This window comes from Scophthalmus maximus, chromosome 11 (genome assembly GCF_022379125.1).
Source record: "Scophthalmus maximus strain ysfricsl-2021 chromosome 11, ASM2237912v1, whole genome shotgun sequence".
Lineage (NCBI taxonomy): Eukaryota > Metazoa > Chordata > Actinopteri > Pleuronectiformes > Scophthalmidae > Scophthalmus > Scophthalmus maximus.
Window position 1 is genome coordinate 6,886,878 of NC_061525.1, and position 27,960 is coordinate 6,914,837.

At 44.1% G+C, this 27,960-nt stretch overlaps 1 protein-coding gene across 6 annotated transcripts in view; it reads right to left on the reverse strand.

The window, feature by feature from the left end:
• Positions 1-27,960, reverse strand: part of nectin1b (nectin cell adhesion molecule 1b) — a 138,586-nt gene that overhangs the window by 23,769 nt on the left and 86,857 nt on the right. For 5 of the 6 annotated variants that reach the window (XM_047335614.1, XM_047335617.1, XM_047335616.1 and 2 more), the window contains exon 6: positions 5,362-5,509. In XM_047335614.1, coding sequence (XP_047191570.1) covers positions 5,362-5,509 — 148 coding nt within the window. Of the gene's footprint in view, positions 1-3,529; positions 3,735-5,361; positions 5,510-27,960 lie in introns of those variants that run through there. The other variant, XM_047335619.1, reaches the window with a different exon arrangement.

The following is a 27,960-nucleotide window of genomic DNA, read 5'->3' on the forward strand; positions in this document are numbered from 1 at the left end:
GGCTGACGCTCCCTGACCATTGTCCTCAGTGCGTCTCCGTTGTGGAGAAAAAAATGTCGACGTAACAGAGCTCTCGATCATTACACAACCTTAGTGCATGTGGATACATGCATTGCCTCTTGTCCAGCACATTATTACCATTTATCACGATGCAGAGGTCTCCGCACAGCACTTAAGAAGAAGCACCGCTGACCAGTTTTGACACAAAATCAAATCGGGTCTCTACAAATCACTTCTGCCCCTGCCATCCCTCAAACCGAAGGACGTCTATTTCTCTAACCGCAACCCCCCTTTTTTTTTTTTTACGTGTGCATGGTTTGCCTCCTCTGCAGTGAAGCCATATGCTCACAACCAGCTTAGAATGTATTTCATATTTATCGGCGTTGTTCTCCGCTATGATGTACACCGATGCCATATGGCGACTAAAATATTCAGGGCTCGCGCATGTCATTCTGCATTTTGCTCCCCGCCGCAGTACAACCTAATCAAGGTCTGCGCCTAATGCATGAAGTAAGCACGATCCGTCGTTAGTCAGGTACGGTGACGCTCATCCCGGCCCCGACCACCCCGTGTGCATCTCAGCGGTGTGATTCTGCGCGGACGTCCTTCAGAGCTAAATGCGATGCAGGCAGCGTGGGGGCGTTGGCTTTGTGAGAGGCAGACACTAATGGAAGCTGACAAGCACCACAAGCCCGTGGGGAACAGAAAGCACCGGGCAGGGAACCATGAGCCACATGCAGGTTCGCGCCGCTTCCTGCTCAGGCGTCCACCTTGAAGACCCTCGCTCCTCCTCGCTCTGTTGGCTACGAAGGGATCAGGGCGGCTTAAGGGAAGATTCAAGGGGGATAGCGAGGATGAAACATAACTAATCCTTAAACTGAGAAGAGTAATCTGCGACGGAAGACTCGCAGCACAAGAAAGTGACTTTTACAATGCACTCAGAAAAAAAAGGGACCTTTCTATTGGACAATTTTTGTGGCGGCTTTTCCGAGCTGCTGATAATCAGAGCTACGGCTGACCCGCGGTTGGAAAACAGTCTTCCTGTGCGCTGCATGTGAGACAAAGTGAAGTGTCGCATCCACGGCGTCGTTTGGCTTAAAGAGCCGCCGTATGACCACGGCCCCGCTCGTGGAAAAACAATGTGAAGTGTTGGAGCTGATCCTTGTGGCTCCCATTGATTTCTGTTGATCACAATCTTATTTGGCAATTTAAATGCTAATGATACTTTTAATTGCAAGACGCGATGAATGTGATTTGATCTTTGGGAGGCAATTACTTTCATGCTTTGTCTTGCTCCGAACCTCCAAAAGGCGGACAACAATTGCTTTGCAGACCTCAGCTTTTTTTTAATCTTTTTTTTCCCTCACAAGAAGAGAAAAGAACAAAACAAGAATGAAACAAACCGACTTCTGTTTGTGTTCTTTGACAAGTTTATCAAAAACTATTTCTGTCGTTGGGGGTGGGGAGAGGTTTTGCCTTTTTAAAACATTTACCTTTACAATTATACACACACAGCCAGTTTCCAACAGCTTTTTCAACACCTTATGTATCGGTACTAGATTACATACACTGCTAAATGAACATGAAGAAAACAAAAAACAGGTGACTGTTAAAGACAGTTATGCTGCATATATAACATTCTGTACAGTGTAACCAAGCACCACTTTTTACTCATAAACAACAACAGTGGTTGATTTCAATGCCCAGTACAATGACAGTCCATGTTGAAATTGACCCAGAAAGACAAGAAAGACAATGCTACTTTGGTTACAGCTTAAAGCTAGAAGGTGTCCAACAATGTATTACCATTTATCACATGTTTACAGGTCTCCACACAGCAATGGTGAAAAGCATGGGTGACCGGTTAATAAATCAAAGGGTACACAAAAATCAAATCCCTCCTGCCAGTGTCATCTTTCAAATTGTGCAAGAAGAGCAGCCACTATTTTCTTTTTAATAACTGCAACATTCCATATTTTTTCCCCAATTTGATGTTAAACTGTCTTTTATCTCAATGATGCAACATTTCAGTCCTGGGAAACCATTTCCAGCCCCGAAGGTGGAAGAATTTGCACCCACGCTTGAGAAAAATAAATAAATAAATAAAATAAAGTGTTAACGCTGTTTAGTGACTTTGACATCGAGCTCAGCGACTCAACGTCCTTTTGCATACACTCGCACGTGATTTAGTACAGATATGGCGGTGAATGCGGCCAGGAAGTTTGGCGTCAAAGTGATTTATGCCAGCGAGTATCTGCAACTGTGTCAACACCAGCTGCACGTCAGGAACACTAGCGAGTTAATTCATTTAGCGGGGGGGGGGCGGCGCCTCGATTGGCGGTGCTTTTCGGCATTTTGGAGGTCGTACATCACGCTGGCGCGAAAGACAGCGTGATGAACACATTATTCGGAGAACATCGCTGTTGACAATGCCCATCCATTTTGATAATCAGTTGACTATTGTGCCAGTGCGGCCTCTAAAGGCCCGGTGATGTATTAGGATTGACCAATTTTGAGTCGAGTCGTGTGCTGCTTTGTGGGGGCAAACAGAGGCGTGACCGGCGGTGCAGTCAGGCATGTTATCAAATGCCCAGGCTTGATTAACTGCTCATCAACATGCAGAATTAAACAGTCTGGCTAAACGCTTCTCCCTTCACCCTGACAACAGACATTCATATAAAACTATGAGTTTCTCGCAGTGGCTATTTAAAATAAACCCCACACATTCACTTGCAACGTATCTGCATTCACATTATCAAACATTTGTTTAGTTAGTTTTTTTTAAAAAGAGGTGTTTTTTTTCCCCCGTAAGACACTGAACACGTTCTGATGAGAAGCCACAGGAAAAACAGAAGCAAATATTCACCGAGAGATTTTAAAAGCTTTGCGTCACATTTCACTACATTAAGCATCACATGCCGAGCTACAAGTAGGACACAACCACAACAACAGTTAAACAGCACTGACACGACCATGACTCTTGTCATGCATATTTGACGACAATCATGCACACACAAGTATAGGTGGGGGGAGCAAGAGGAGAGGGGTTGCACAACGTGGTCTGTTAAGGAAACGGCAACATTGACTCTCAGTTCATATGATCAACACGAAAAACAAACCCGCAGCCAGCGTACAGATTTCCCTCCGATTAACAATTTGATACGCGTATTCAGTCTCATTCGGACGTGCACTGTTCTGTCCAAGCTCCCCAAATCGGATAAACTCTAAGTGGAGCTGGACATGTTATCGAAAGACTTTTAATTCAGTTTGATTTAACTCGGCGGTGTTTTCATTGAGCTTAATGTGCATCCGCAGTTTGTCAAACTGCTTTTGTCCTTATTTGACGGAGCTTTTTATCAAGCACCAACTATAATAATGATATGATAATACAAATATGTTTGCATCAATTACAATTTGTTGCGTGATATCAAAAGAAGAGGGGGGGGGGGGTGAATTCCTTCAATTTCCAAGTTCTTTTTGCGACAAGTCCAGTTTGAGTGTCTAGTGCGTGATCGGGTCGACGGACGTTTGCTGTTTTCAGTGCTCATAGCGGTGTGCTCAAGTATGTCACTTGCAGGCCACCGTTACATGCAGGCAACAGGACAGAGGATCCAGGAGGACAGGGTTCGGCGGGGGATAGACTGGGGTCAGGTGCCTCTACTTTCCTTGTGGGGGACTCTGGCTTCTCTGGAGCCTGTGTCACACAACTATCAGCAACAGCAGCAACAGCAATGCTGAGGGAGGGGAGTGGGAAACAGAGAGCAGTTACTTTGGCATCAGAGCGAGAGAGAAAGATAGATTAGCAGGGGGGGAGAAGGAGACAGAAAGCAATGGGAAGAGGTAAGAGTCTCTGTGCCTCATTTGTCTTGAAAAGCATTCCTGAGAGGTGGAGGCAGTGTGGTCTCGGGGGTCTCCGCGGGCTCGGCGGCGGACCTGCAGAGTGCTCAGAGTGCTGAGACGTGCAGCGGGGGGAACCTGGCAGGGCATCTCGCCCGATGCTTGATGTGAGCATCGCTGCTTTGAACATAAAATCAATTGCGAAATTCTGGAGGGGCACCGCTGAAATATGTATTATAATCTCATCATGTGAGTTGATTAAAGGCTCATGTGTACCCTCAGCCAGATTCTGCACACCCCCAACCTCAGTTCTTTTGGTAATATTCCCAGGGAGGAAGATAGCCAACCCCTGCAGACAGCGGCATCATTCCCATGGGTATGTGGTTTGCATCTTGTGTATGCAGCGTCGCCAAGAGCATAATGGAAACCCTGGCAACCATTGAGCTTCCTGTCATGGCCAGGTGTTTTAGACGAATACATTTCGCTGCATCCAACTCGAATGCTTGTGTCCTTCTCTGTTGTAAAGAGATTTCTTGCTACTCTTCCTAAACGGCTGGCAGAGAGACTTTTATCACCTTCGCACAAAATGATATTTTAGATTTTTTTCACAGCCCTGTTGCTCGTTGTTCTCTCAGCTGCATCCTCTGCAACTTCTGTTTCCCTCTCTGTGTGCAGGCAGCAGCTGGTAATGTTCAGGACTGTCACGGCCCACGGTTTGCAGGCAGAACAAAATTACCTGGCTGCCCGGAGGAGGGGTGGTCGGGGTCCCTAAATCTTTATCAGCAATCTGCCTGGGTAAGGAGTCTCCCTTATTCTAGAACGCATTGTGGAAAAGTGAATTTCTCCATGTAATTGACCTACACGGTTCAGACTTTAACTTGATAGAAGTAGATATTTGAATCACATGTGTGCTCTCTCATCATTGTTCAATCCCCAATCTTCACATCGCTTTTCTTTTCATTTTTAATTTTTTTGTTACTGTTTCGAATAAAATGAATTAGCATAACAACGCACTTCTTTCTCACGGTAACATTGAGCCGACCTTTGGACCTGTTGCATGCTCAACAATCTCCCGGATAATCTCCTTTTCACTTCCTGATGATATCGTTACGATCCAACAGAGGTGAAGTTTTCCCAGGAAGAGACAGCAGCACAAAGTCCTATAATCAGTCCTTATTCAGACAATAGCATTTTAATTGGACATGGGGTCGCTACAGCTCACATTACAATCAAGTTTTCATCCTAATAGCTGCTGCTGTAATGATAATCATCTATTCCGTCTGCCTTCGTAAACAAAGATAAACTTGCTCTGTTTTTGTCGTGAGTGCAATTGGACGATATTTCCTAAACTGACGTGGAAGAAGAGTAAATCAGTGTCTACAGAAGGAATGAGGAGACAACGGCAGGATTTTTCGTGTGTTCTTCCCAAAATGCTTCTCTCTCGTGGGCTGACAAAAGTTCACCCTTAATCTTTCCGCCTGTCCAGCCCCCTACAATATTGTCTGGGAGAGGCGTGGTACTCACAGGTCATTATCTGTCTCCGTGCGGGTCTTCTGCTGCCGCCGATGGACCATGAAGACGGTAACGGCCACTCCGATGATGAGTCCAATGGCGACGATACCTCCAAGGATCCCGATAACACCACCTGGGGGACCCTGCGCCATTGGCTTCTCTGCAGGCAAGATGAGACATAACAGTGTCAGACTAGGCTGAGTAACTGAAAAGACAAATCCCAAACCAGCGAAGACAAAGGAATTCCACCAATGTCACATCTCAGTGACATCCTCTTGAGGCAACATGAGTAATAAATCACAAAGGCTGGACACATTTCAGCAACTGGCTTGAGATATTTAAAAATGAGAGCAACAATGCATCATAGAAAGAACGAAAAAATAAATAGGCTCCGTGAAAGGAAAATCTGTAAAAGCCACTTGAAAATTACATTTGCCAGCGTTGAAGGTTACTTTCATTAAAACACATCCAAATACTATTTTCAGACCCATATTTCAGGATGTGACTATTGTCCCGTCTGCCCTGGCACTCCATGAATACCACACTGTTGTGGTCACTCACCAGCTGCTGCATTTCTAATGTGTGCTCCATCAACTGTTCAAAAGAAGCCAAAATTGGCTTGGCTTTGACAGTGAACCCAAATGCACCCTTAAGAGCATGACAGAGCTATTATATTTTAAACTCCTTGCCAGCATGGGGTAACAAATAGAAAATGTATTTTCAGAGTGTTTCTGTAGTTTTTTTCTTACCTAATTCTGTGGAGAGCAAAACATGGTTAGTCTGCAGCTGTCAGTGCCACTGGCTTGAGAAGGAGACATCAAGGTCCAACCCGGTAAACATTGCGGATTTTTTTATGTTACTCTGTCTGCTCTGTGCTCAATACTCCAGTCGCCCCTCTGTTGATAAAGCCAAGGTTATTACCTTTTAAAAGGGTCGGGAAGTGGAAAACCAATATTCAAGTTATTGATGAAACATGTTTTAAAGAGCTGCACTGGGCTACCATCATCCTCCTGAACTTATTTTTTCAAAGAGTCTTTAAGAGTTTAATATAGTGACTGTCAAAAGTAGGGGAAAGTCTGACGCAGTCTCACTTCCAGCAGATGGTTGGTCAGGACCCCTTGCCGTCACTTTTTACAGACAGGCTACCTCTTTATCGTCCTCTTTCAATGTGCAGGGTTAGGGGTTAGCGATTAGGGGTGGGGTCAGTTAGATTTACAATGTTCTGCACACAGCCTGTTTTCTGCTGACGTAACCCAAACCCTACCCCTTTTCCAACACCACAACCTTCTCCTAACCTTGACCAAAGTGTTTTTTTCCCCTAAACCTTCCACAGACATTACTCAAACTCTGGTCTCTAGGTGACAGTGGTGTATGACCGCCAATCACCTCGAGCGACTTCACTGGCATTAATAACTGTATATACATTCAAATGATTTTGCACATTGGACCACCCGGCAATGACTTTAACCAGTGCGTTAAAAAGATTCGCCGATGGGTCCACGCATGATCAAGACTTTGTGTGTGACGAGTTGAGAGTGAGAGAGAAGAAATATTTAACAATAATGTAACATTTGTAATTTGACACCTCAGATCAACAATGAATCCTCCTGTATTACAGGAGTGGAGAGCCTCTGGTCCCCAAGCCATCGCTCGTGAAACAATTTGATCCGGCCAACGAGACAATTCATAAATATGGAAAAGAAAATCGGAAATATAAAAAAGATCTTTAAATATAAGATTTGTTTTTTCTGTGATAAAGGAAAACAGTTGACTAACATGTCCTTGAAGGTGGTCCTCTCTGGCTGTACACCTGTCAGGTCTGGCTCAGGGTGATCGAAACATACACTTATCTGTTCCATGCCATCATTGACAAGCATCATGGCGAAGAAAAGAAATATGGAGATATGGAATGTTTGACTTAACAAGAGTAATTAACCACATATATTTTTTTCTTTATTTTGGATAGAAGTAAGAAAAAAGCTAGTCTACGTAGCTTTAACAATGATGAGAAAGTCCAATCCCTGGTGTCATTGCAGCTGCGAAACAAGCAGCTTTGCTGCTCTTTGCTGGAGTTTTGGTGCCCAACTAGCAGTTTTCTCAAGACCACATTCTGACAGAGACACTGAGACAGAGACAAAGTGAGCCAATAGTAAAGAAGCTGACACCTCATTTGTGGAGAAGTGCATTGATGCCGCTGCGGAGCTGCTACAACCGGACAACGTAAACTTGTTCCCAAGTGTCAGTTTGTCACAAAGAACCATTGCAGAGAGGATTACTGATAAGATATTGTGAAGAAAAAAAACACTGAAGTACACTGCAAAGAAATGTCTAGTTTTTCTCTCTGGCCCGAGATGAAACAACAAAAATAACACACACCCCCCAAATACCGCAATTCTCTCTTTTAGCGCGTGGGATCACTACCGACTTTGACATCAGATGCTTTGCCAAAGAGAAGCAGTTCCAGCCATCGCATTAGAGAGGTTAGTGTAATGTCTTCACTAACAATTGAAATGGCCCTTGATAGGAAAATGGTTCTCAACACCTGCTGTATTTCATCAGAATCCCATTCATCTGTTGAGGGGTAGATAAAAAGTGAAATTACCGGAGGTCCCATGTGAACCTCTTGCGCCGTGTCCCAGCTAATGTCAAGATATCGCTGGAATATGTTTCCAGAAGGATAATGAAGCTTTTCTCTTTGTCACGGCAAACAGCACTTGCATCTGTCTTCTTCGACAAGAGCTGTTAAAGCTGTCCTTTTTTTCCGAGACAGGCCCAGGCACCAATCAATGGCCGTGAGCCTGTTGTGATGGGACACTCACCTTCTTCCACTTTGAAAAGGAAAAGCCTATCTCCTGCCCTCATGATGTCTCCATTATTATCTGGCCGGCCCTCCCGGTAGTGACAGAACAAGGCCTCGCTCCCAGGGGGCTCCTCTCAACAGCCCCTGCCTGCTTGCTTGATTCACTGCCCATAATGATGGACACAGAGGACCACTTCACACACGGCCACACAATAGCCTGCATGTTGGTCAACCTCGTACCCAACACTCGCTGCCTCAAAGTCGGTGATTACATATCATGTCCATCAGAGTGTCCTGTCACGCCGCGGCTGTTGCTGCTGCTCCGATTCTTTTCTCGTAACCCTACCACCAAACGAAAGGAGTCCCTTTCCCTGGATTCCCTGGTAACCACTTTACATTTCTTTCTTGCGATGCATTTCAATAATAAAAAAAAAAGGGCGGGGGGGGTCTGTGGAGTAGCTTTTGAAGACTGGGCATAAATGTGGTCTTGCTGTAGCACGGCCCACAGATAAGCTAGAACTCCCACTGTTGTCTCATCGTGCTACATGGTGAAAGCCCGTGGGCAGAATTTCATGGCCCTCATGCAAATGCCAGACACAATAGTCTGTTGTAGAACAGTAACACACATAGGAGTGGACTGGATGAGAGTGTGATTTCCCTGCTGTGGAGCCTTAGGCACTCGGCACACAGGATTTAGACTGTCACCTCCCAACGCAGAGGTGGGGTTGGCCATGTGGCGGAGGAAGAGAATCATCGGAAACAGGAGATTTCATGTCCTGGGACATGCATTTTACACTGTGGCATCCGAGTCATGTTTGCACTGTTTAGGTGGAATTATTTCACAAATACTCGTGCGGATGGCAGAGAACGCTGCGGACAGTGACACAAAATGATTAGCGAGCATGCACCACTACTCACACACTGTGTACGATAATGCTGAGAAGCCAAAGCCTCTCTACTGTATGTGCAGCCAACAGCACACCTTCGAATTCAATTAGTCCAACTAAGATAGTTTATCATCGTAGGAGATAACCAGGGCCGAAATGATTCAATTACTGCGGGGGAATGTACTCCGAAGGACATGAATTGCTGAGGATTTGAAAAAAAAAACGTGGTGGTACAACAGCAAAGGTCAATTCTGTAAAAAAAAAAGAAAAAAAAAGAAAAGAAAGTTGGATTGTTAGGCCTCAATAAACCCATAGATTATTGTTCAAGTCACAAGCCATACGAGTTGAGGACAACCGTGACAAGCAAACTAGTCACTAACAAACATATATTTATATATATATATATATATATATATATATATATATATGTAACCTTCGATTGTGCTCTGCGTGCTATTTTCTCTGACGCCTATGATTTCTTACTTCTGTCAAAGTGAATTATTTGGAACCCCCCCACGCCGCACACAATGGCCAGTGCTCCATGAAGAGGGCTTTGTCCTTGTTGTAGAATAAACAGTGGATTGCCAACGGCAACAGGCTTGGGGACTGCGTTCCCGTATGCAGTAGTAGCTCTGCTGCTGCGTTCACAGCCCACGCCAGTGCCAGTACCAACACAGACACCGCGCTGTCTCTCAACTGCATGTAAAGGTGTGAAACACACTGTATTCAGTGGATAAAGCGATGAACCATAACTTTAACATAACGAAACATCCCCGAAGTCGTGATTCAAGCCGTAGTCTAACACACAGTAAAGCTAATGGTTAGGAGAGCCTATATGATCTTTTCTGGGAAAAGATCCAGGAAATTATGCATTTTTATGTTCATAGAAAAAAGCATTGAGTAAAGGATCAGCATAAGTTTAATACCGCTGGTGAGAAGGCAAAGCAAGATAAGCCTCACAGAACCTCATCTTGTTTTGCTACAGCAACAACAATCAAAGCAAAACGTGACCTCCTCTCATTGCGGTGTTGCCCGAATCGAGAGGGACAAGAACCCTGTAGAGTACCTGTAAGTATAAAGTCAATTAAACCCTTTGACCTCCTTTGATTTTTCACCAGTGGGAAAACCTGCATAAAAAAATGTGACCCAACTCTACTGAGTAGAGGCTGTTGCTCAGATGTGTCTTTTGGCTGCCAGTGAAAGATTGCTATTGATTTTCAATAAGTGCAAAGCACCCCTCTGTGCAGCCGCTCTCTCCGTGCTGTCAGTCCACCAACGTGGCACATTGGAGCTGACAGACTTGACCTTGGCTGTTTGTGGCTGCGGCTCCGTCTGCGGTGGCGGCCACCTCCATTCTTGTCACATCTGCTCCCCGGTGTTCTGCACCAAATTTATGAGCGATTGTTCTTTTCCCCCGGCTGCACAGTACATCCACAACACACAAGGGTACAGTCGCTGGCCTGCACAAAAGTCCTCTGCCAGCTCTGATAGGCTTTGCGGCATTACTTTTCACGTCAGCTGGAAGCCCGTGGAGAATCAAATTTCCCTGACAATCCATCAAGGAGGCATCAGTGGCAACTTCCAGCCGGGCAGGTTGCTCTGTTTGATGCAGAGTTCAGACGTGCAGCCAGCCAAATCTCCTGTGGGATTCAGGGGACACGGAGGAAAGGTGCTTCGAATGTGATTTATTTCTTATTTATTCCTCGGGCATAACCAACACAGTTTTTTGCATGGTACCAACAAGAGGCAGTCACTATTTAGGGAAGATCTGGCAACAAATTTTACAGTGCAAAACAGAGACTGATCAACTGAAGCTGCTGCTTCTTTTGGAGTAAATAGGAACTGCATGCAGAGTGACGTAGCAAATTTAGCACAAGGAGCAACCAAAATGTGAGAAAACAGCCTAACCTGAAGCGTCAGCTGTGCTCAATAGCCAAAACATGTGGGCTCTAGGGTTACCAGTCTCCCATAGAACATGTTAGTCACACATACCAGGACAGGACGAGTTCAGGTGGGAGGCCAAAGGGTAAGCAATCTCCAGCTGGAGCGGACTTTGCCCACTCCAAATCCAATCTGTCACAGCGTGTGCGGCTACGCAGGATTTAAATGGAAGCAGGTTTTTTTTTTTTTTTCAGCAGATCACTGCCATGTCCCCGCTGAGGCCCCGGTGTGGTTCATCACAAGGACTCCGGCACAAGGACAAAAATTCACAGCTAAATTATGCCTTCAAATGTACAGTCACCCTGTGGCAATCTGACAAAAAGACAGGGAGCAAGTGTGTAGAGGAACTACAAGGCATCGACAGTGATGGTAGCGAGAGGATATTTGTGTAGTGGCGCTTTGTAAAAAAACGTTCCAGTCACAAGTCTGATCGTATTCCAAGAATGGATGTGGCTCCTGGCGCCCCTCCTCCTCTCCCATCAGAAATTGTAATTGCTATCTCCTCCACGGGGGCCACAATATTTTCCAGCAATACTGGGGAGTTTTCAAGTGGACAGATTGAGAGTCTGGCTCCTAACCCAGGCCAACTCCACCACCACCGATGCCATGTCTGAGACGGCCACCTGTTCCAAAACCACAGTGACTGGTTATCTACCTCGGCTCGCACAAGTTGCCAGATCGACCAGCACGGCAATACAATCAAGGTGTCTAGTTGCTTTTATCTCTCTATTCACGAGTTGTACACCTACCCTGTGTGGAAGTCAATGCCCAGGCTGTTACTAATTTAATCTGCACGAGGGGTTTTTTAAACCCTTTTTTTTCCACATTGGGTAAATGCTCTAGGCCCCAATAAAGAGAAAGTAAACGTAATTTAATGTAGTTCATGAGTCTCTATTTCTTGCTGCCAACTCCAAGCAGCGCATGCTGTTCCGTCTCCCTCTCCCACTGCCCCTCTCGCAGTCGGTAATCTTGTTAAAGTCCAATGTTTCCAGAGCTGTCTCCTCTGGGAGCTGGGGTTCCTGATGTCCTCCTCTTACCCACAGTAGTTTGGCCGCGAGGGAGGTCCGCATCCTATTTCACCTAGATTCACACTGATGGTCTGTTTCTCCACCGCCTCTCAGACCTGATGTGTCAAAAGAGAGATAGGCGCTGGAGGTGGATGGGGGGCAGGGGGATTGTGATGTGTGATGTGTGTGTGTGTGTGTGTGTGTGTGTGTGTGTGTGCGTGCGTGTGTGTGATTGCTGCATGGTTTGCATCACCCCACAGAGGGCGGCACTTCATTAAACGCAAATTGTTAACACATGGGATGTGTTTATTAAGATGAAACCAAGCCCATTATGAAGCTTAATGCCCTGGACCTGCTGGGCCTCTGCAACACACACACGAGCCCCAAACAAAATAGTAATTTTTTGGGTTTTGTTTTAAAAGATTGATTGTTCTGTTTTATTCAGAAGATATGTTTCCACGCTTGAACGGACGCCGCAGGGCTGGCGCGGAGAACCACGCACACGTCAGCTGGAAGTGTCTGGTGCACCGCTGAGTCCGGCGGGGTGGATGACGCGGCGGCTGTAGCGGCACCAGAGCCCCTGTCAGTGAATATGACATCGCAGTGCAGCCAGGCTGGATGCCGATTCTGTCACGAGGTATTACCTCCTGCGACAGCCGACACAACAACAGCTCTAATTAAAGAATGATTGGAACGGGTGGACCACTGCTTCCTAATGGGGGAATAAACCGCAGCATCCCTCCAGGAAGTGAATTGCGCTCATTTATTAACTTCAGGAAGCTGGTAGATGCTGTCAAGATGTAATAGCTTATTTCTAAAGCTACACATCTCATCTCTACACATGCCCATTAGCTTGGTCACCCCTGCACTTTAATTAGTAATATGTGTGTGTGTGTGTGTGTGTGTGTGTGTGTGTGTGTATACCAACATTCTATACGGTCGCCTACTGTTTTTTTTTCTCTTTCTGTTTTACGAGGAGGATATTTGAAGTGTACAGTGTACTGCAGCAGCTCCCTGTGCCATGCATCACCACTAATCTGCAAACTAGCTTTGGCTCCTTAAAAAAGAAAAAAGAGCTGGCCAAGCAGCGCTGGTGATAGAGCTCCCACTCTGCTTCAGCAGGCGCTCTCAAGCCCCTTTTTTCATGCCCCCGCTGAACTCCTCTATGTGTTGAATGTTAATTTATCGTCTGCTCCCAGCTCTGCACTGGAGGAGCCGCAGCGCTTCTTTCAGATCCGTACCCCTCGTCTCCACCTTGTCCCCCTCCCTTCTCCTCCGAGTAAGCAAAATTACCTGTCTCTAGGCCGAGCGGCATGAGGTCACGGCTGTAATTTTCTCTGCCTGGTTAAAAGCTGACAGAGTAACGGACCCAGTCACTCTGGATGTGTTCAAGAGCAGGTTTTCAATTTATCAACACTTGGCCTGGTAAGCCTGGAAATCCCATCCCGGAAGGCCGGCCCTTTTTCTCCTGCCCCTGCTGCAAAGCAAGCGTGTCATCTCAAAACAGCGTGCACACTCAGACGGATTCAGTTAACCTCTGTGGGATTGAGTATTAGATCTGAAATACAATATACTTTCATATTCCTGGACTCGGACTGTTTGTGTTCTCATTGGAAAATTAGCATTGATTCATTTCATGCACAGTGGCAGACCTCAGGATTTCAGTGCAGGGATATGAATTCAGAGTGTCTATCATCGGCTGCTCCTGCCTTGATTAGGTTATTATTTGCTTTTACTCGTTGCACATTTTTCATGAGGTTTTATCAATGAAGCCCAATTAACCAGGCATCCATAACACCTACAGTTAATGAGGCTACTTGTACGTCACAGCGTCATATCTCTTTAATGTACACCAACGCACGGCATCAGCTCTCAGCGGGAAAGGACATCTGCAAAAATCCGCAGGTTCAGCACTTCCAAATACGAAGTGTCCCTCCTTTTCTACGGGTTTGACATTTTCAGTATTATGTGCCATAAATTCTGATGCACATAAGGCCACCGCGGGCACGTGGTTGCCCCCTACGATGATGAAAAGCTTGAAATCTGTTAAAAAAACAAAAAAACAGCTGCGACTTGAAAGAGAATACTGTGCAAATCGGAGCAATGATGTTCAGCATATTTCATCTTGATGTCAAATAATGCATCTGAAACCCTCGAGTGAAGATTATATTCTAATAACATCTGGGAATCAAGACTACTTAATTACACTCCTGACATTACGCTGATGCTCTTCATAACTCTGTTGAATGAATTGTTGACAGGGTTATTGTCTTATCTATGCAGACACATAAAGTCACAGGGTTCATCACTCAGAATCAATGTCCACATCTTAATTAGAAATCACCTAAACGTTGTGATTGATCACATACAAGCGCATTGCTCGATATGCTTACAGGCTTAATCAGAAGTTGGTGACAGTTACCTCAATGAACCCCCCGTGCTGAATGTCCTTTTATATTTCAGCTGTCTGAGTGTCTCACGTCTACGGTGAATGCCAATTTAGGTTCCTCATATCAGGAGAATAAATGTGGCCATAGGTGAATTTAATTTCTATTCAAGTAATATGTATTTAATTCAAAATAACATTAGCAAGTGAGTAAGGGTAAGACTTTTTCAACCTGCTAATTACTGTTGTTCTTCTCAATACTGTGCAATCCGCAGTTTAGTACAGTATATGTCATAATGTAGACGTAGGTAACGAGAGGATGACGACGCAACATTTGTTACAGAATAAAATCCATAGGTTTATCTTGGATTGAGGATTGCACAGCACGGCACTACTTCTTCTACTCTTGACACAAAATGACACAAAACAGACAAAGGTCCTTGGAAAACCACTCAAGAGATGACCATCTCAGGGATGACCAACTGAAAGATAACCATCTCGTCTGTCCTCTGCACTTAAGAGCAGAGACAAACCTCGCACACGGTAAAACCTGTCTGCTGATACTTTCATTCCAAGCTTCATTTGCAAACTGGAAACTATTTCAAATTAGTGTGTACAGTATTCGCGTATTCTGAAATGTCTCATCCCCAATATTAGGAAAAAATAAAAACAACAATAGAACCTTCACAAAACGTCATACGGGCTCTGGAAAGCAGCACGAGGAATGAAAAGCAGCGCATTTCCTGAAATGATTCATGGGCCGACTGTAATCTAACAAATTAATGATGTTGTACTAGAACCCTCACTTCAACCCATTTGTATTTTTAGAATTTAAATTATCAGCTCTGTGGTAAGAAGCTTATTTCAATGCAGATTCAAAAATAGTGCAGGAGGTCCTTCAGGGGACATAATGCACTGTTAAGAAACATCAAAATGAGTGGGGCTCAATTATCCATTTACCCGCTATAACTAACATAGTCTCTTGTAAAATATACATTTGACATTGGACCTAAACAGTTCCACTGCCATCTTAGCACAAACGTGAGAAAACACATCTACAGACTGATTAGTGGGATCAGAACAGATGGACTGGAAACAGAAACTGATTAGATAACACAAATATCACAGCAGTTCTTATCCAAGCCTCTGTTTGTTGGGAGATGACTTAAAGTGCATCAAACGAGACGATAACTCTCTATCTATTTCACATTAGTTCCCAATTAAAATGGTCCATAATGACTTAAAAAAAAAAAACAGACGTTAGGTCTCTGCGTTTGGCACAAGATGGAGACGTTTTACAGCCCCGATGTTTTAAACTAAAAACAAATTCCACAGGTTGGGGATCCAACCTATGCTCTCTGCCACCAAAATCCCCATTTTCTGAGCCTTTCCTGAATCAGCAGGAGGCATTTAGATGACAGCACGTGGCGGAGTTTCCTGTTTCTGTCTGAAGGGGAGACGTCCGTGCCCGCATACCACATATTGTAAAAGAAGAGGACGCGTGACTTCTCAGCTTTTCAAAGGAATCTGAAGATTTGGGACCAATACGGAAGAAATGCGTGGGGAAAAAAATCAGCGTGCGGTTAATATAACGACTGTAAGTTAGCCAAAACAATTACGCTGGTAGATATAGCCTCCCTGCTGCTTAACTGGAAATCAGATTCCTCAGACTGGCACTAATGTGCTCTTCCTTGTGGTTTATGGAACGCCCGGCTGCTCTATGGACTCTGCAACTGGCTGTTTCCACGGTGCTTGAGATTTTCAGGCAAACACTTGATGTGAAAACATGACGCAGCACTCACATGGCAGGGGGAGCGATCGATGGACGGATGAAACGCTTTCATCCTGGAGTCCTCGCTCTCGCAGCGGAGGAAGCTAAAGAGAATAACACAGTATGGGTGCATACTGAATTTTCCGATTGGAAATAAACCCCTTAAAATTCACACAGGGGATTCGCCGGATCTCCGCAATCCCCACCTCCACCGCTGAGAAAACACATTTGTGTCGCCAAACTGCGATTGTCTCAAAAGTGAAATCCACGCATGCAGCCGAAATCTGTGCTCTGATACGAGGAAGGGGAACCCAAGTGTTTCTGAGAGATTAGAAAACTTGAGCGGAGTCTGTGACAGTCGTTCCGAACTGCGCCGACGCCGCAAAGAATGGCCGCTGGGACAAAAAGTGACCCATCACCACAAACTGTAATCTTATGGCTCGTACAGTCGATGGGGAGGAGAACTGTTTGAGATCTCTGCCACGAAAGGTCAGCCACCGTGTCAAAAAAAAATCATTGAGCAATCTCAACAGAGCATTTATGTCTCCTTGTATTCTCAATTGAGATGGGATCTAAAAGAAAGAGGAATCCACAGTTGAGTATGTTCGTTTTTTTTTTGTTTTTTTTAACAACATCATGCACTTACAGTATATGCCGGTCTGCATTTTCTCAGGGCAGTGGGGCTTAAACAAACCTGACCCACCCTCTGATGTCTGACTCGGGCTGTGAAGTTAAAAGAAGGAGGTATGTCCTCTTCAGGTCAGACAGAAGCAGCCTCAGCTCAGATCTGCTTCTGACCATGTAACAGGGGTGTCTATTGTGATTCTGCACGCATACCATCGCCCCCCCCCCAACCCCCCCTTACCCAATCCGAGTGCAGCTCCACTCCGAGCACACACACACTGCTCAGACAGACAGTAGAGTTTCAAAGGAATTTCACCGAGCTACTTACTTCCCCTGCTAAATACTGCCGGGGGAATCTCAAGACTCTGCTGTGGTCACTGAAAATTATCTGCGTTTTGGGGAATCTGTGAGGTCAAAGAGCACAGGGAGAAGAGGGAGAAGAAGAGGAAGGAAAAAAAACAGCCCCTCCAAAGAGAATAAGACCGAGCAAGTCTTTGGAAACAAAAAAGAAAACAGGGCACTCAAAGACAGATTTCTACATCCCTGTTGCAATTACCTCTGGCCGAGGAGAGGATAACAGAGGATGGATTTGTCACTGTTTTGATGGTTCCCTTTCCAAAATATGCGCAAACATGCACACAGAGTTTGAAAAAATAATCTCCCCCCACCGTACTGGACACTTAAACTACACCAGGTTTAAACATTTGCCTTTTTTTGTGTGTGTGGGGGGGGGGTGGGGGCTCAGTTTGTTACTTTTGGAAACCACTCAGTTGTGGCAAAAGAAAAAAAGGGAAAAAAATGTCAATGCAACCCAGTAAAAACACTCTTTATTCTATTCTCCAAGAACCCAGGAAACACACGAGCACACAGTTTCTCCAACGGGAAACACGTCTGACCTTAACCCTACCTTGACAGCGGTGACACAGTTCATCATGACTGAATACGATTCAGACGTGCGATGATTCTGCACATCACAACTTCAACATTTCATTTGAGGGTAAAAAAAGGAATATTTTCTTTTTCGCCTGAACCTTGTGCAGATTTGAACAGAAAATGCATCACTTGAACCGTCACCTCTTGATGATGCTGTACGTTCTGTGATCGTCTGGGCTATAAACTCCTGCTGCGTTTACAATTCAGTGCATCGTCGGTGTGACAACTGAAAACATCGAATATGGAGAGGAAAAAAAAAATAAAGACATGAATCACGTATACACAGTGAAATACCTCAGAGACCAAAGACAAAGGCTGAAGTCAAAGCTACTGCAAACAGAAGAGCCCTGCCTTTGTGTGCTGGTTTGTAGAGACTGGGCTTGTACGTGTCTCTCAACGTGTTATGCCTCGACACTGCATTAATTACAGATCACAGTGTTGCCACCAACCATCACAGTGCATAGTGAGAGTAGATGACAAACACAAGCGCAAAGTGGCCCTTTGACTGGGAATCACGTGGGAATCAAGTCGGAGACAAGTTGCGAAATGGTCTCCTCCACAAAGTGCTACCATGTGGAGGTTTGCAGCGCCATTTACAACCAAATGTTTCTTTGTTCAGTTTCAGCGGAGCTGCACCAGTGTAATTTCAAGGAGGATTGGAAGCGAGGACCCCAGTGGGCAAATAGGTTTTTCGAAAACCAGATGCGCAGACCATCCATTCAGTCATCATGAATATTTGGTTTTGTGAAGTTGAAGTTTCGAATTTGTTTTTTTTGTGTGTGGAAGAAATAGATCTATGCTCAGTCCTGTTGGATATGTAAGAATGCTGTTTCCTTCGAGTTGTTAATGTCTCCCGTCTTTTTTTTTTACCAGGTTTTAGAGTAAAATTATATTGACCAGGTAAAAGTAGTGATGAGACGCAACAGTGCCTCTGCATCACAGACACATGGATAGATAGATCGGTAGATAGATAGATAGATAGATAGATAGATAGATAGATCGGTAGATAGATAGATAGATAGATAGATAGATAGATAGATATATATAAATTGCAATCACACATTTTCTAAGGTTGGGTGTAAAGAAACACCACAACAAATAACAACAACAACAACAACAACGACAAAACAGCCAATGCCCCAACTGTACAGGTGTTACCTGTAGTTAGCATGCATTATAAAATGAATAATTGCACAAGTTGAAACATGTCACAACTGACGAGGACGGGTCTTCACCGCCTTTCTGTTTGCCTTGATTTAATTTCTAAACAGTTGTGCTGTGCCCACGTCAAGTCTGAACAAACGCTCACCTTCACTCTTTGAAATACCACGAGAGGTGCAAGACTTACAAACCTCCTCTGCCGGCCATGGCAGACATCGGAAGCATATTAAATGTAATATTTTATTTGAATTAGATTTTTTTTTAACACCCCTTTTTTTTCCCATTTTCTTCTCATTCATTGAAAACAATGCATTACATAATCTCAGCATTCATCTATCTCTACAGAAACAATGATAAGTTCAATCTTTTGGCATCACTATGGAGTGCTTATATGGGATTTTCTTTATTATTATTATTTTGCAGTAACCTGTCGTCCATCCATGCCATTGTATTTGGTTTGCAAACATTGATCATGACAGGCTCCTTCCAAACCTGTGCAAAAATAAAACCAACTCTATCTTCTCGGGCATACCAAGAAGCAGAAGGAGTAAGCAATGTGCTTTGGGTGAACTGACCCTTTACAAATCCCCCACCACACCTCTGTGTTTTACGACTCAAAGGTCCATTGACTTTCAGAGTGTACCTCGCTGATTAATCCCAACAACAGAGGGACAGATAGAGACGCTGCCGCCTACAGTTCCAGTTAGGCTCTCCGCCCGCTGTCTACCGATCTTTTTCAGACAACTTGATTGCTCCTCCTGGATTATCTGGTGGATGTGCGGCCACTTGGCACCGCCGCGTGCACCTGCGTGCGCAATGTGCATGCAAGTGTGTGTTTTAATTAAAGTTTGAAGAGGACTGGGGAAAAGTTTAATTCGGCGTAAAGGCAGGCTGAAAAATTGTCTCGTTTTTCTTGTCTTCGTTCCTGTGTCGTTTCTTATCTCCCCGTTAAGCTCGGTCACTGCACAGGTTATCTCCAAATTACCAACAGAACTCGTTTATTCTCCAATTGAATTAGGTCCGAGACAGAAAGCCTGCGCAGTCATCTCTGCTATATAACACAGCCCACCAGCAGTGGCTATCCACATCTCCAATGATTAGACCACAGCAGGACCTGGAACAAACGCCTCAATCAGACAACGCCGCTTGCTCCCTTTCTCTCACTTTATCTCACTAACAATCCTCTTTCTTCTCGGTCGCTCTGCCTCCGCTGAGTTGCGACAACAAAACTATGTTCCAGGTCCAAAATCCACAGATTCCCTTTTTTTTCGTAATGAGCAAAATTCAGCTGTAGCTGCCTTGTGAAATTTACCCAAAGACATTTTAATTACAGTTTTTCTCTCATGCTGTACACGCCATTGTATATTGTGGGAACAGCTGACAACAAAACAAACACACAATGGCACGAGTCATTGAAAGTGGAATCATGTTCTCAGAACTGATCAACGCTCAAAACAACATCACAGAAGCGTTCGAAAACAATATAACACAATATAACAACAACCTGGACATTTTGCCTCCATGATGGCAACGTTAAATGGCATCAAGCCGTAAATTCCCACCCCCAATTGTTTGGCATCTGGGATCAAATTGGATGAAACCTATAATACTGTGCAGGACTGTATTTATTTTGTGTCGGGCCATGTCATTTCATACAGGTTACATCTAGTGTTCATCCTGACTGAACAGTTTAGTTAATAAAAGAAGAAAACAACGTGCCTAATCCAAACAAGCTAATGTGACTTGAACATTTGATTTATGTTGCTGTACAATATGGTTCAATCCTATGTGAATATATGTAAATGAAACGTTCCTAATTATAACCAGATCAAATGCTTTTTAATGTAAATGTGGATCTTAACATTTAAATTGTAATCAAAACCGTGAAATGATCAACTCACGACACTGCCTCCGCAGCGTTTACAGGGTGGATTGCGATGGATGAACAAAGCAAGTGGAACGCTTCCGCCATCTTCCTCTAATCACTAACGGGAAGCCAACCTTCTGACCTGGAACTCTTTAACCATGAAAAAAACATTTCAAAATAAAGCCCATACAATATACAATGCCTGAAAGGGCGACGCAATTATGCTCAATTGCGTCAACAGTGATGGATCCATGTATATTCCTTTTAAAACCCTCTACACTATGATGTCACATGGGCTACAGCACATTTCTACACAAACAGTTCTTCTATCTCCTAGTCGACTTTGAGTCGGCTCAAACCGCCGACCTTCTGCTGAGTGAACGGGCCCGTACATTGTCCCATTTTTACAAAAGAAAGTTAAAAGTTGGCTTCCCCCTTCGCAGTGTTTCGCAGCAACATGTTTTTGTTTTTGTTTTTATCTCTTAATATTCCGGCTCTGATGAAAGGTCCAACACAGCTGCTCCAGATTTTCTGCTAACTGGTACAAAGTCCGAGAACATTGTTAGACGAGAGTTGAGGTCAGATCTTTAACTCGGGGCCTTTGTGCTTGAGGTTTTCGAAACTCTGGGGTCTATCTCCTGAACGTATGCGCAGTTCTAGGAGGCAAACGGGGACCAACTGCGACCGAACAAACCGGAGGCTGGCTGACAGTAAGTGGAGCAGCAGGCGGTCGGTCAGACCAGGCGAGCCGAATTATGCCCAGTGAAGCTATTTGCTTGGTTTTAGTTTTACAAACATGAATTACAAACAGCTGGGGGTCGGTCCCGTGAAGTTTTATCTTTCAAAGAGGGAATGGACAACTTCTCGGCTTAAACTTTTTTTTCATTTGTGTAGAAGGAGTGCGACCAGGTGAGATCAACTTCCCCAACTCCACCTCCATCATCCTACAGGTAGTTTAAGTTAAGCTGCAGTTTTAAATTCCTTTCCCTTTTTCTCCACTGGTATCAATAATGTTTAGGACCTGCTCACCTTGGAAGATAATGTTGGCTTGTAGAGTCTGAAACACAAGCTGGAGAATCTGCGTTCCACACCTGACAACTGAAGTAGAGCATGTATTCCTTGCTTGACCAATGCCATGTTCTTGGCTATTAGTGGGTGTGACTCCAAATTAGTTGTCAGGGAAGTCAGGGAACAAGCTGTGTTTCTTTTCTGTCCACCAGTTAAGAGTTAGTCCTGCTTAGCAACTTCATTTAGTTCTGTTGTGATCAGCTTTTGAAAAAAGAAAAAAAAAATCTCTAACCCTGTCTTTTATATCTTAAGGGTGCAAAATATTTTACCCTTTTTCACCACCTAGACAGGTACAGTGGGTTAATAGAGTTATTATTATTTTACTTGACCGTATATATAAAGATGGACGACATGACAAAATCCAAATCATCCCCACCCCCCCTTTGTGGCTATAGGTCATGTTACCAGAGAGGACATGGGCAAATATAGCCCATGGCAAATACACGTTAGATAACTTTTCTGTGGTTTCTATCATTTTAGGTAGTCGTTATGACACTGATGTATATTCACATGTTCATGTCAGTGAAAAATGTCACGATTGACCACTGTGACTGACCAGCGATTGGTGAAGTGCGTGAATTGGCTGGACCTTGATACCGCAGCTCCAAACCATGATCACACTTGTCTCCAAATGACGTCACCGGCGCAAGATGGGATATGTTGGCTGCGGGATACAGTGCCTTTTTTCCGAATACGCGGTTTTTGAACGCAGTGTGAATGAACCAGGTGGGGGGATCTGAAGGCTGTAAATAAAAACACTGAGCCAAGAGAGACACTTAAATGTGTCACAAAGCTAATATTGCAACACTGAAATACAGTTCTCTGTGGGTGCTTTTCAGATCAGTATTTTCACTCACTGCCAATTGAAATGAAGTGATTTCCTCTTCTCCCCATATAATTATAATATTAGCGGAGATTTAGTGTAACTTAGCTTGTTAGCCAAACACAAAACTGTGGTTCATTGGCACCGCCCACTGTGGTTTAACCCAGCCAATGAGATTGGGGGGCCTTGTGAGGAGAGTTTGCATAATTAAAACCCCACTTGGCCGGTCGTTCTGTAAACAGCATATACTGCAGTATAAATATTCCTTTAGATTTATTCCTGCAGTATCTATTGACTGTGAGAGCTCTTCTCCTTGATGATTGCCTCTCTCCCTCTCTTCTCCCTGCTCTCCCTCTACTCCTACATCTGCTTTCAGTTTTCTCTGTGTGTATGACAAACAGCGAAGAAAATTCCAAACTGTGGTTGTCCTAAGCCAGCAGCCCCTCCTCCAGCTTTCTCTTGGCAGGATGGCTCGTGTCTCACATTTAATCACGGAGGCTTTGCCAGGCAGCTGGGCCTGAGGGAGATTCAGCGGGGGGAACAGTAGAAACCTGATCGGATGAGGCAGGCAGCGTACAGTTAACCCTCTCCACAAAGGCCCGGGAGCCAGGTCATAACAACACCATCATGATAGTCCGACCAAAAACAAGAAGGTTTTTTTGGGACAGTCGCATAAAATTACAAAAAAAGTGGCAGAAAACTACATGAAGTTTAGCAAAGCTTCAGGAGCACATTAAATGGCAAATTAACTGAACAGATGGAAAAAGGCAGCACCGTGCCTTTTGCATGCTGTCCCCTCAATTCCTTCCCCATTTTCTTTTCCACAAAGAACACGACTCTTGTCTACTGGATGAAAACGCAAAAACATTGCCAAGACATGTGTGATCTATTAAGCCGACCAAATTTAAAGCTCCACCAGTGGCCATGCAGCCCCACATCACAGTCCCCCAAATTCTCATTCTCATCCATCCTGTATAATTGCATTGTCAAAGAGAATGCTTCAAGGGAACAGATAATTGAGTGGCACATGAACCTAATCATTTCTGCAGAGTCTCCCGAGGGGATCGGGAGTGACGAACTCTTTATCTCACGAGTCTCAAAGGAGAACCTTTTCCCTTAATCTCTCTCTGAACGCAAAGATGAGGGCATTGGTGGTCACCAATCTCACTGCTTTTGGTCCATAAAGTATTTTTCTCTCCAGTGGGATAAGCGTCTGCGATGTCAACCACGGATTGATGAAGAAATGTTTTGAAGGTTCAATTTTCCCCTTCGCTGACATCTTGGCTACAGCGAGTGGATAGTCCAAATTTGTTCAAAGTAGAAAAAGCCCAAGTGGAGCCGAGGAGGTGAGACACGCAAATATCTGACTGATTGTCAGAGACACCTGTCAATCATGCAGACATGTCTAAAAGCATGTTTCTTTTCAAGTTCAGCCACATCTTGAATTGAGTGAGGATTCCGAAATATATAACCTAAACACACTTTATGAAATAAGCTTACTCTTATCCAAACTTTGAATGCGAATCAATGGCATCCCACAGCCTGTACATTTAGTTTTGTTACTTGACTTTCAGTATCACGTTCACATGGAAGGAGTCAGCTGGTTGTGACTTAATGTCCAATCCATCCAGTGTAGATGGGCTTGTAGCACATCGGAAGTTCATGTGGGAGATTCATGTTCAAGATCTTGTCGCACACGTGCAATCAACCCAATCTCCTCCTCCCGTTAGAGCAGCTGTAATCGATATCTTCAGATTACCACGAGATCACACGATCCACTGATGAACCCGCAGGGAATTGTCCCCCGACTCTGCAATTTCCCTCCCCACTCTATGTTGCGTTTCAGCACATTCCAGCTCACTGTGTAGGTTTTATTGTCCGCAACATTATTGTTTTGGTTCACTCTCACTTTCACTTAAAAAGCTGTAAATGCCTCTGTGTAAGTCTCCATGTTTGCTACTTTGTGTTGAATACGGTTGTTGCACAAAACGGTCCAGAATACGTTGCATTCGCGTAGAAGTTTCAGCACTCCTGAAACCGGAAATGGAATTAGCGGAGCGCCACCATAAAGTGTCCCTATCGGGTGCTCAGTTGTTTGCGGTTTACAACTTTACCACCAGATGCCGCCAGAAAATTACAAAAATTACACACTGGGACCTTAGGCATTCATTTATATAGAAACCAATAGTCAGTGAAGCTGCACTGAGGAACTTTTTTTAGCAACTTAATCATTGCGATGGGAATTTATGAAATTTGCGGCATATTATAAGCGGAGGGTTTTCAAATATTTTCAGACGTGTTCACTGTAAACGTCCGTCACAGAGGGGACTGTGGGGATCCTTTGTGTGATATTGCAGTTTCAACCTTTTCTATTATTATTTTGAAAAGTCACTTCACTCTTCTTTCTGGAGTACAATTATTCAAATTAGGCTTTGTCCCCTGAAATTGATAGACATGGCTCGGTTCCAGTGTTTGCCTGTCATGACTCATTAGAGACATCTGTAGTAAGCATGTCATTACCCACTCCCACACCACACAGCTGACAAAACTGTTCCACAGGAGACCTCGCGAAAGACACTGTGTGGGAGCCTTGCCGGCCCGCGCTGGCAGTGGGTGGGAACACCATGTTATTTCTATAACTTTCACTCTGAGAAAATTGAAAAAGCCACACATGAATATCTGAGAGGGGCTGAGTCTTAGCCACGCTTAAAAAAGGCACCTGAGACAAACTCTGCCATCGTTACGAGGAACCTGGATAATTATGGTGCATTTTGAAAAGCACCACAAGTCAAATTGAATTTCAATGAAAAGAAAACCCCGAGAAAGAGATGCAAATATGTGATGGATCAAAATAATATCTGAAAAAATAAGTATTATGGAGAATCAGTGAATTCACGTGAGAGCATGAAAAAAGGTCTTGATGATATACTGTGTGAGTGATTGTCATTGGCATCCTGAGGGCCATATGACACTGACACATCTCTGACAACATGGTGTACCCACTACTCCATTGTCACATCTGAAATATGACAATGCTCTCCTGACGACGTTGTGCACAAAGTTGCATCAAAAACATCCAGAGATGTGGATCGTTCAGATAAGCAAAGAGCGATTCACCATGTCCCTTCTCTGTGTTTGGATTTTTAAAAAAAGAAAATATTTTTAAAAAAGTTGGTGGTTGATGCTGTTGGCGTTTACAGGTTTAAGTGAAACCTCGTCTATACGAGGCCCCGTTAGCTCTGCTAGCTCCCAAGAAAAGTGTTTCAAATGGTGCTGAGAAACAAGCTCCGGCACCGGTGTGGTATTCGGAGAAGTGGTTGAGGGGCTCTGTGACCTCGGGGCTCGTCAGAATAATCTCGTACATTTTGTCTTAACCCAAAACAAACATGCATTGTTCCCAAAGTCCCGCACCGCAGAAATGATGCACACAGTCTGAAATTCAACTGGATCCTTGTTTTGTTTTCTCGTTCCCCCTCCATCCTTGGCTCTCTAAACAGAGCCCACACTTTGTTTATCCTGCATCTGGGTAGCTCCAGCCCCGAAGAGCGGCGGCATTGACTGACAGTGCCTGCAAATGAAGACTTATAAACCTCTCCTTCCCCAGTTACCCTGGACTCTCGCAAACAAGGAGTAAGTGTGTCCACATTAGCTGACCACAGCCGCTGTCATTGATCAGCCGGAGGGTCATGCAGAATGGACAAACCCTATTCAACTCCTCTCTTCTGTTTTGTCTCTTTGTTCCAGCCTCAGCATTTGGTCGGTCGCTGCAGGGGAAAAAGATTGCTCAGCTTTCAACAATTTCTCACAAGTCAAAGTAAAAAAAAAATCGAAATGTCAGGCTGATTGAAAAGGTGCAATCAAAAAGGCCATTGTGCTGTTTTTTTTCAATGAAAAAGTCAATTATGAAAATAGTTCAAGATTTTTATTGTTATTATTTAATTTTTATCGTGGGGCTCCATTTGAGTCTCGGCTGGAGTTTCATTTATTTGAAATTGCCAAATAATTTGAGCAGCCTCTCCGGCTCTGTGGGAATTTCTGCACCAGAACGTGACGTGGAGAATATCAATGTAATACAAATGCTGTCAAAGCTGTGGCACCGTCCAATGGTGTCACCTCATCTTGACATATAAACTGGTGAAATCATTAGGAAGCACAGCCCCGGGTCTTTCACCGTGGCTCTTTCACGTCAGATTATAATGTACCCTGCAAACTTTCAATACCTTTGTCGCATCTGCTTTTTGCAGCAAGTCATGAATTCAATAGAGAAAGGTCCTTCTCGAACACAATAGATCACCTGATTGATGGCCATTCCTGAAAGAACTGCCAGAACAAAACAAGAACCTCTACTCCAATTCCCTGAGAGCCGATGAGTTTTGTCGGGTGTCAAAATGAACAAAAAAGAAGGAGGAGAGGCTGATTCATTCTTGCCCTGAAAATAGACGACGGGGGAAGAGAGCTTCAAAATGCGCGGCAGCATGGCCTCCGCAAAAATAAAAGATATCACCTGACGGATGAACAGGCACTTAATTATGAGCAACACAAAATCACATCAAGCTCCTCCACAACGAAGTTGCTCGAAAACATTCTGAGGACTGTCGTCATGCAAATAGCCACCTCAGCTCTGGTACAAGTCTTTTTCATGCAGATAAATAATGGCACATGATTACAGAGCGTAGACACACTAACAAAACCAAATGGACAAAATTATTCAATCTAATTCAATACCACTATCACAAATGATCTATGGGAAGCTCGTTAATTCCCTTGTTGGTGAGACTTTGTCGACAGAAATTCATTTGACCATATTGAGTTCTCATCGGGTTCGGTTTTGTATGTGTTGTTAATTCATTTCAGTCAATAAAATCTATTGTTGTTTGATTCAGTTTCCTGTAAGATCGTTGTGTTTTTTGGCGCTGGTGGCCGACAAATGCGATCAGAACAATTCAAAAACCTTTCTTTATGGCATGTCTTTGGCCGAATGTGTTGTTGTTTCACAGTATTCAGATACTTAGTGACTGTTTTTTAATTGAGAAATATTGTGCTTGAAAAAGCATAATATGTCTCCTTTAATCAAATCTATCTGAAACGTATATGGACCCCTGCATTGGAAATAGAAAAAACATATATAAGTCTAGGCCATGCTTTACGACACTGCATGAGCACTAGATAGATCCCCCCTCCTCCATTTTGTGAAGAATGCACACGTGCAGGGTTCCTGTCATTCTTCTCACTTTGCCAAGGACAAGTGCTGCTGTGTCAGAGTCTTAGAGAGGCTATGCAATCTGACTTGTGCCCAAACACACCACAGACAATACCATTCGTCAAATTGCGTCGGACATGGTG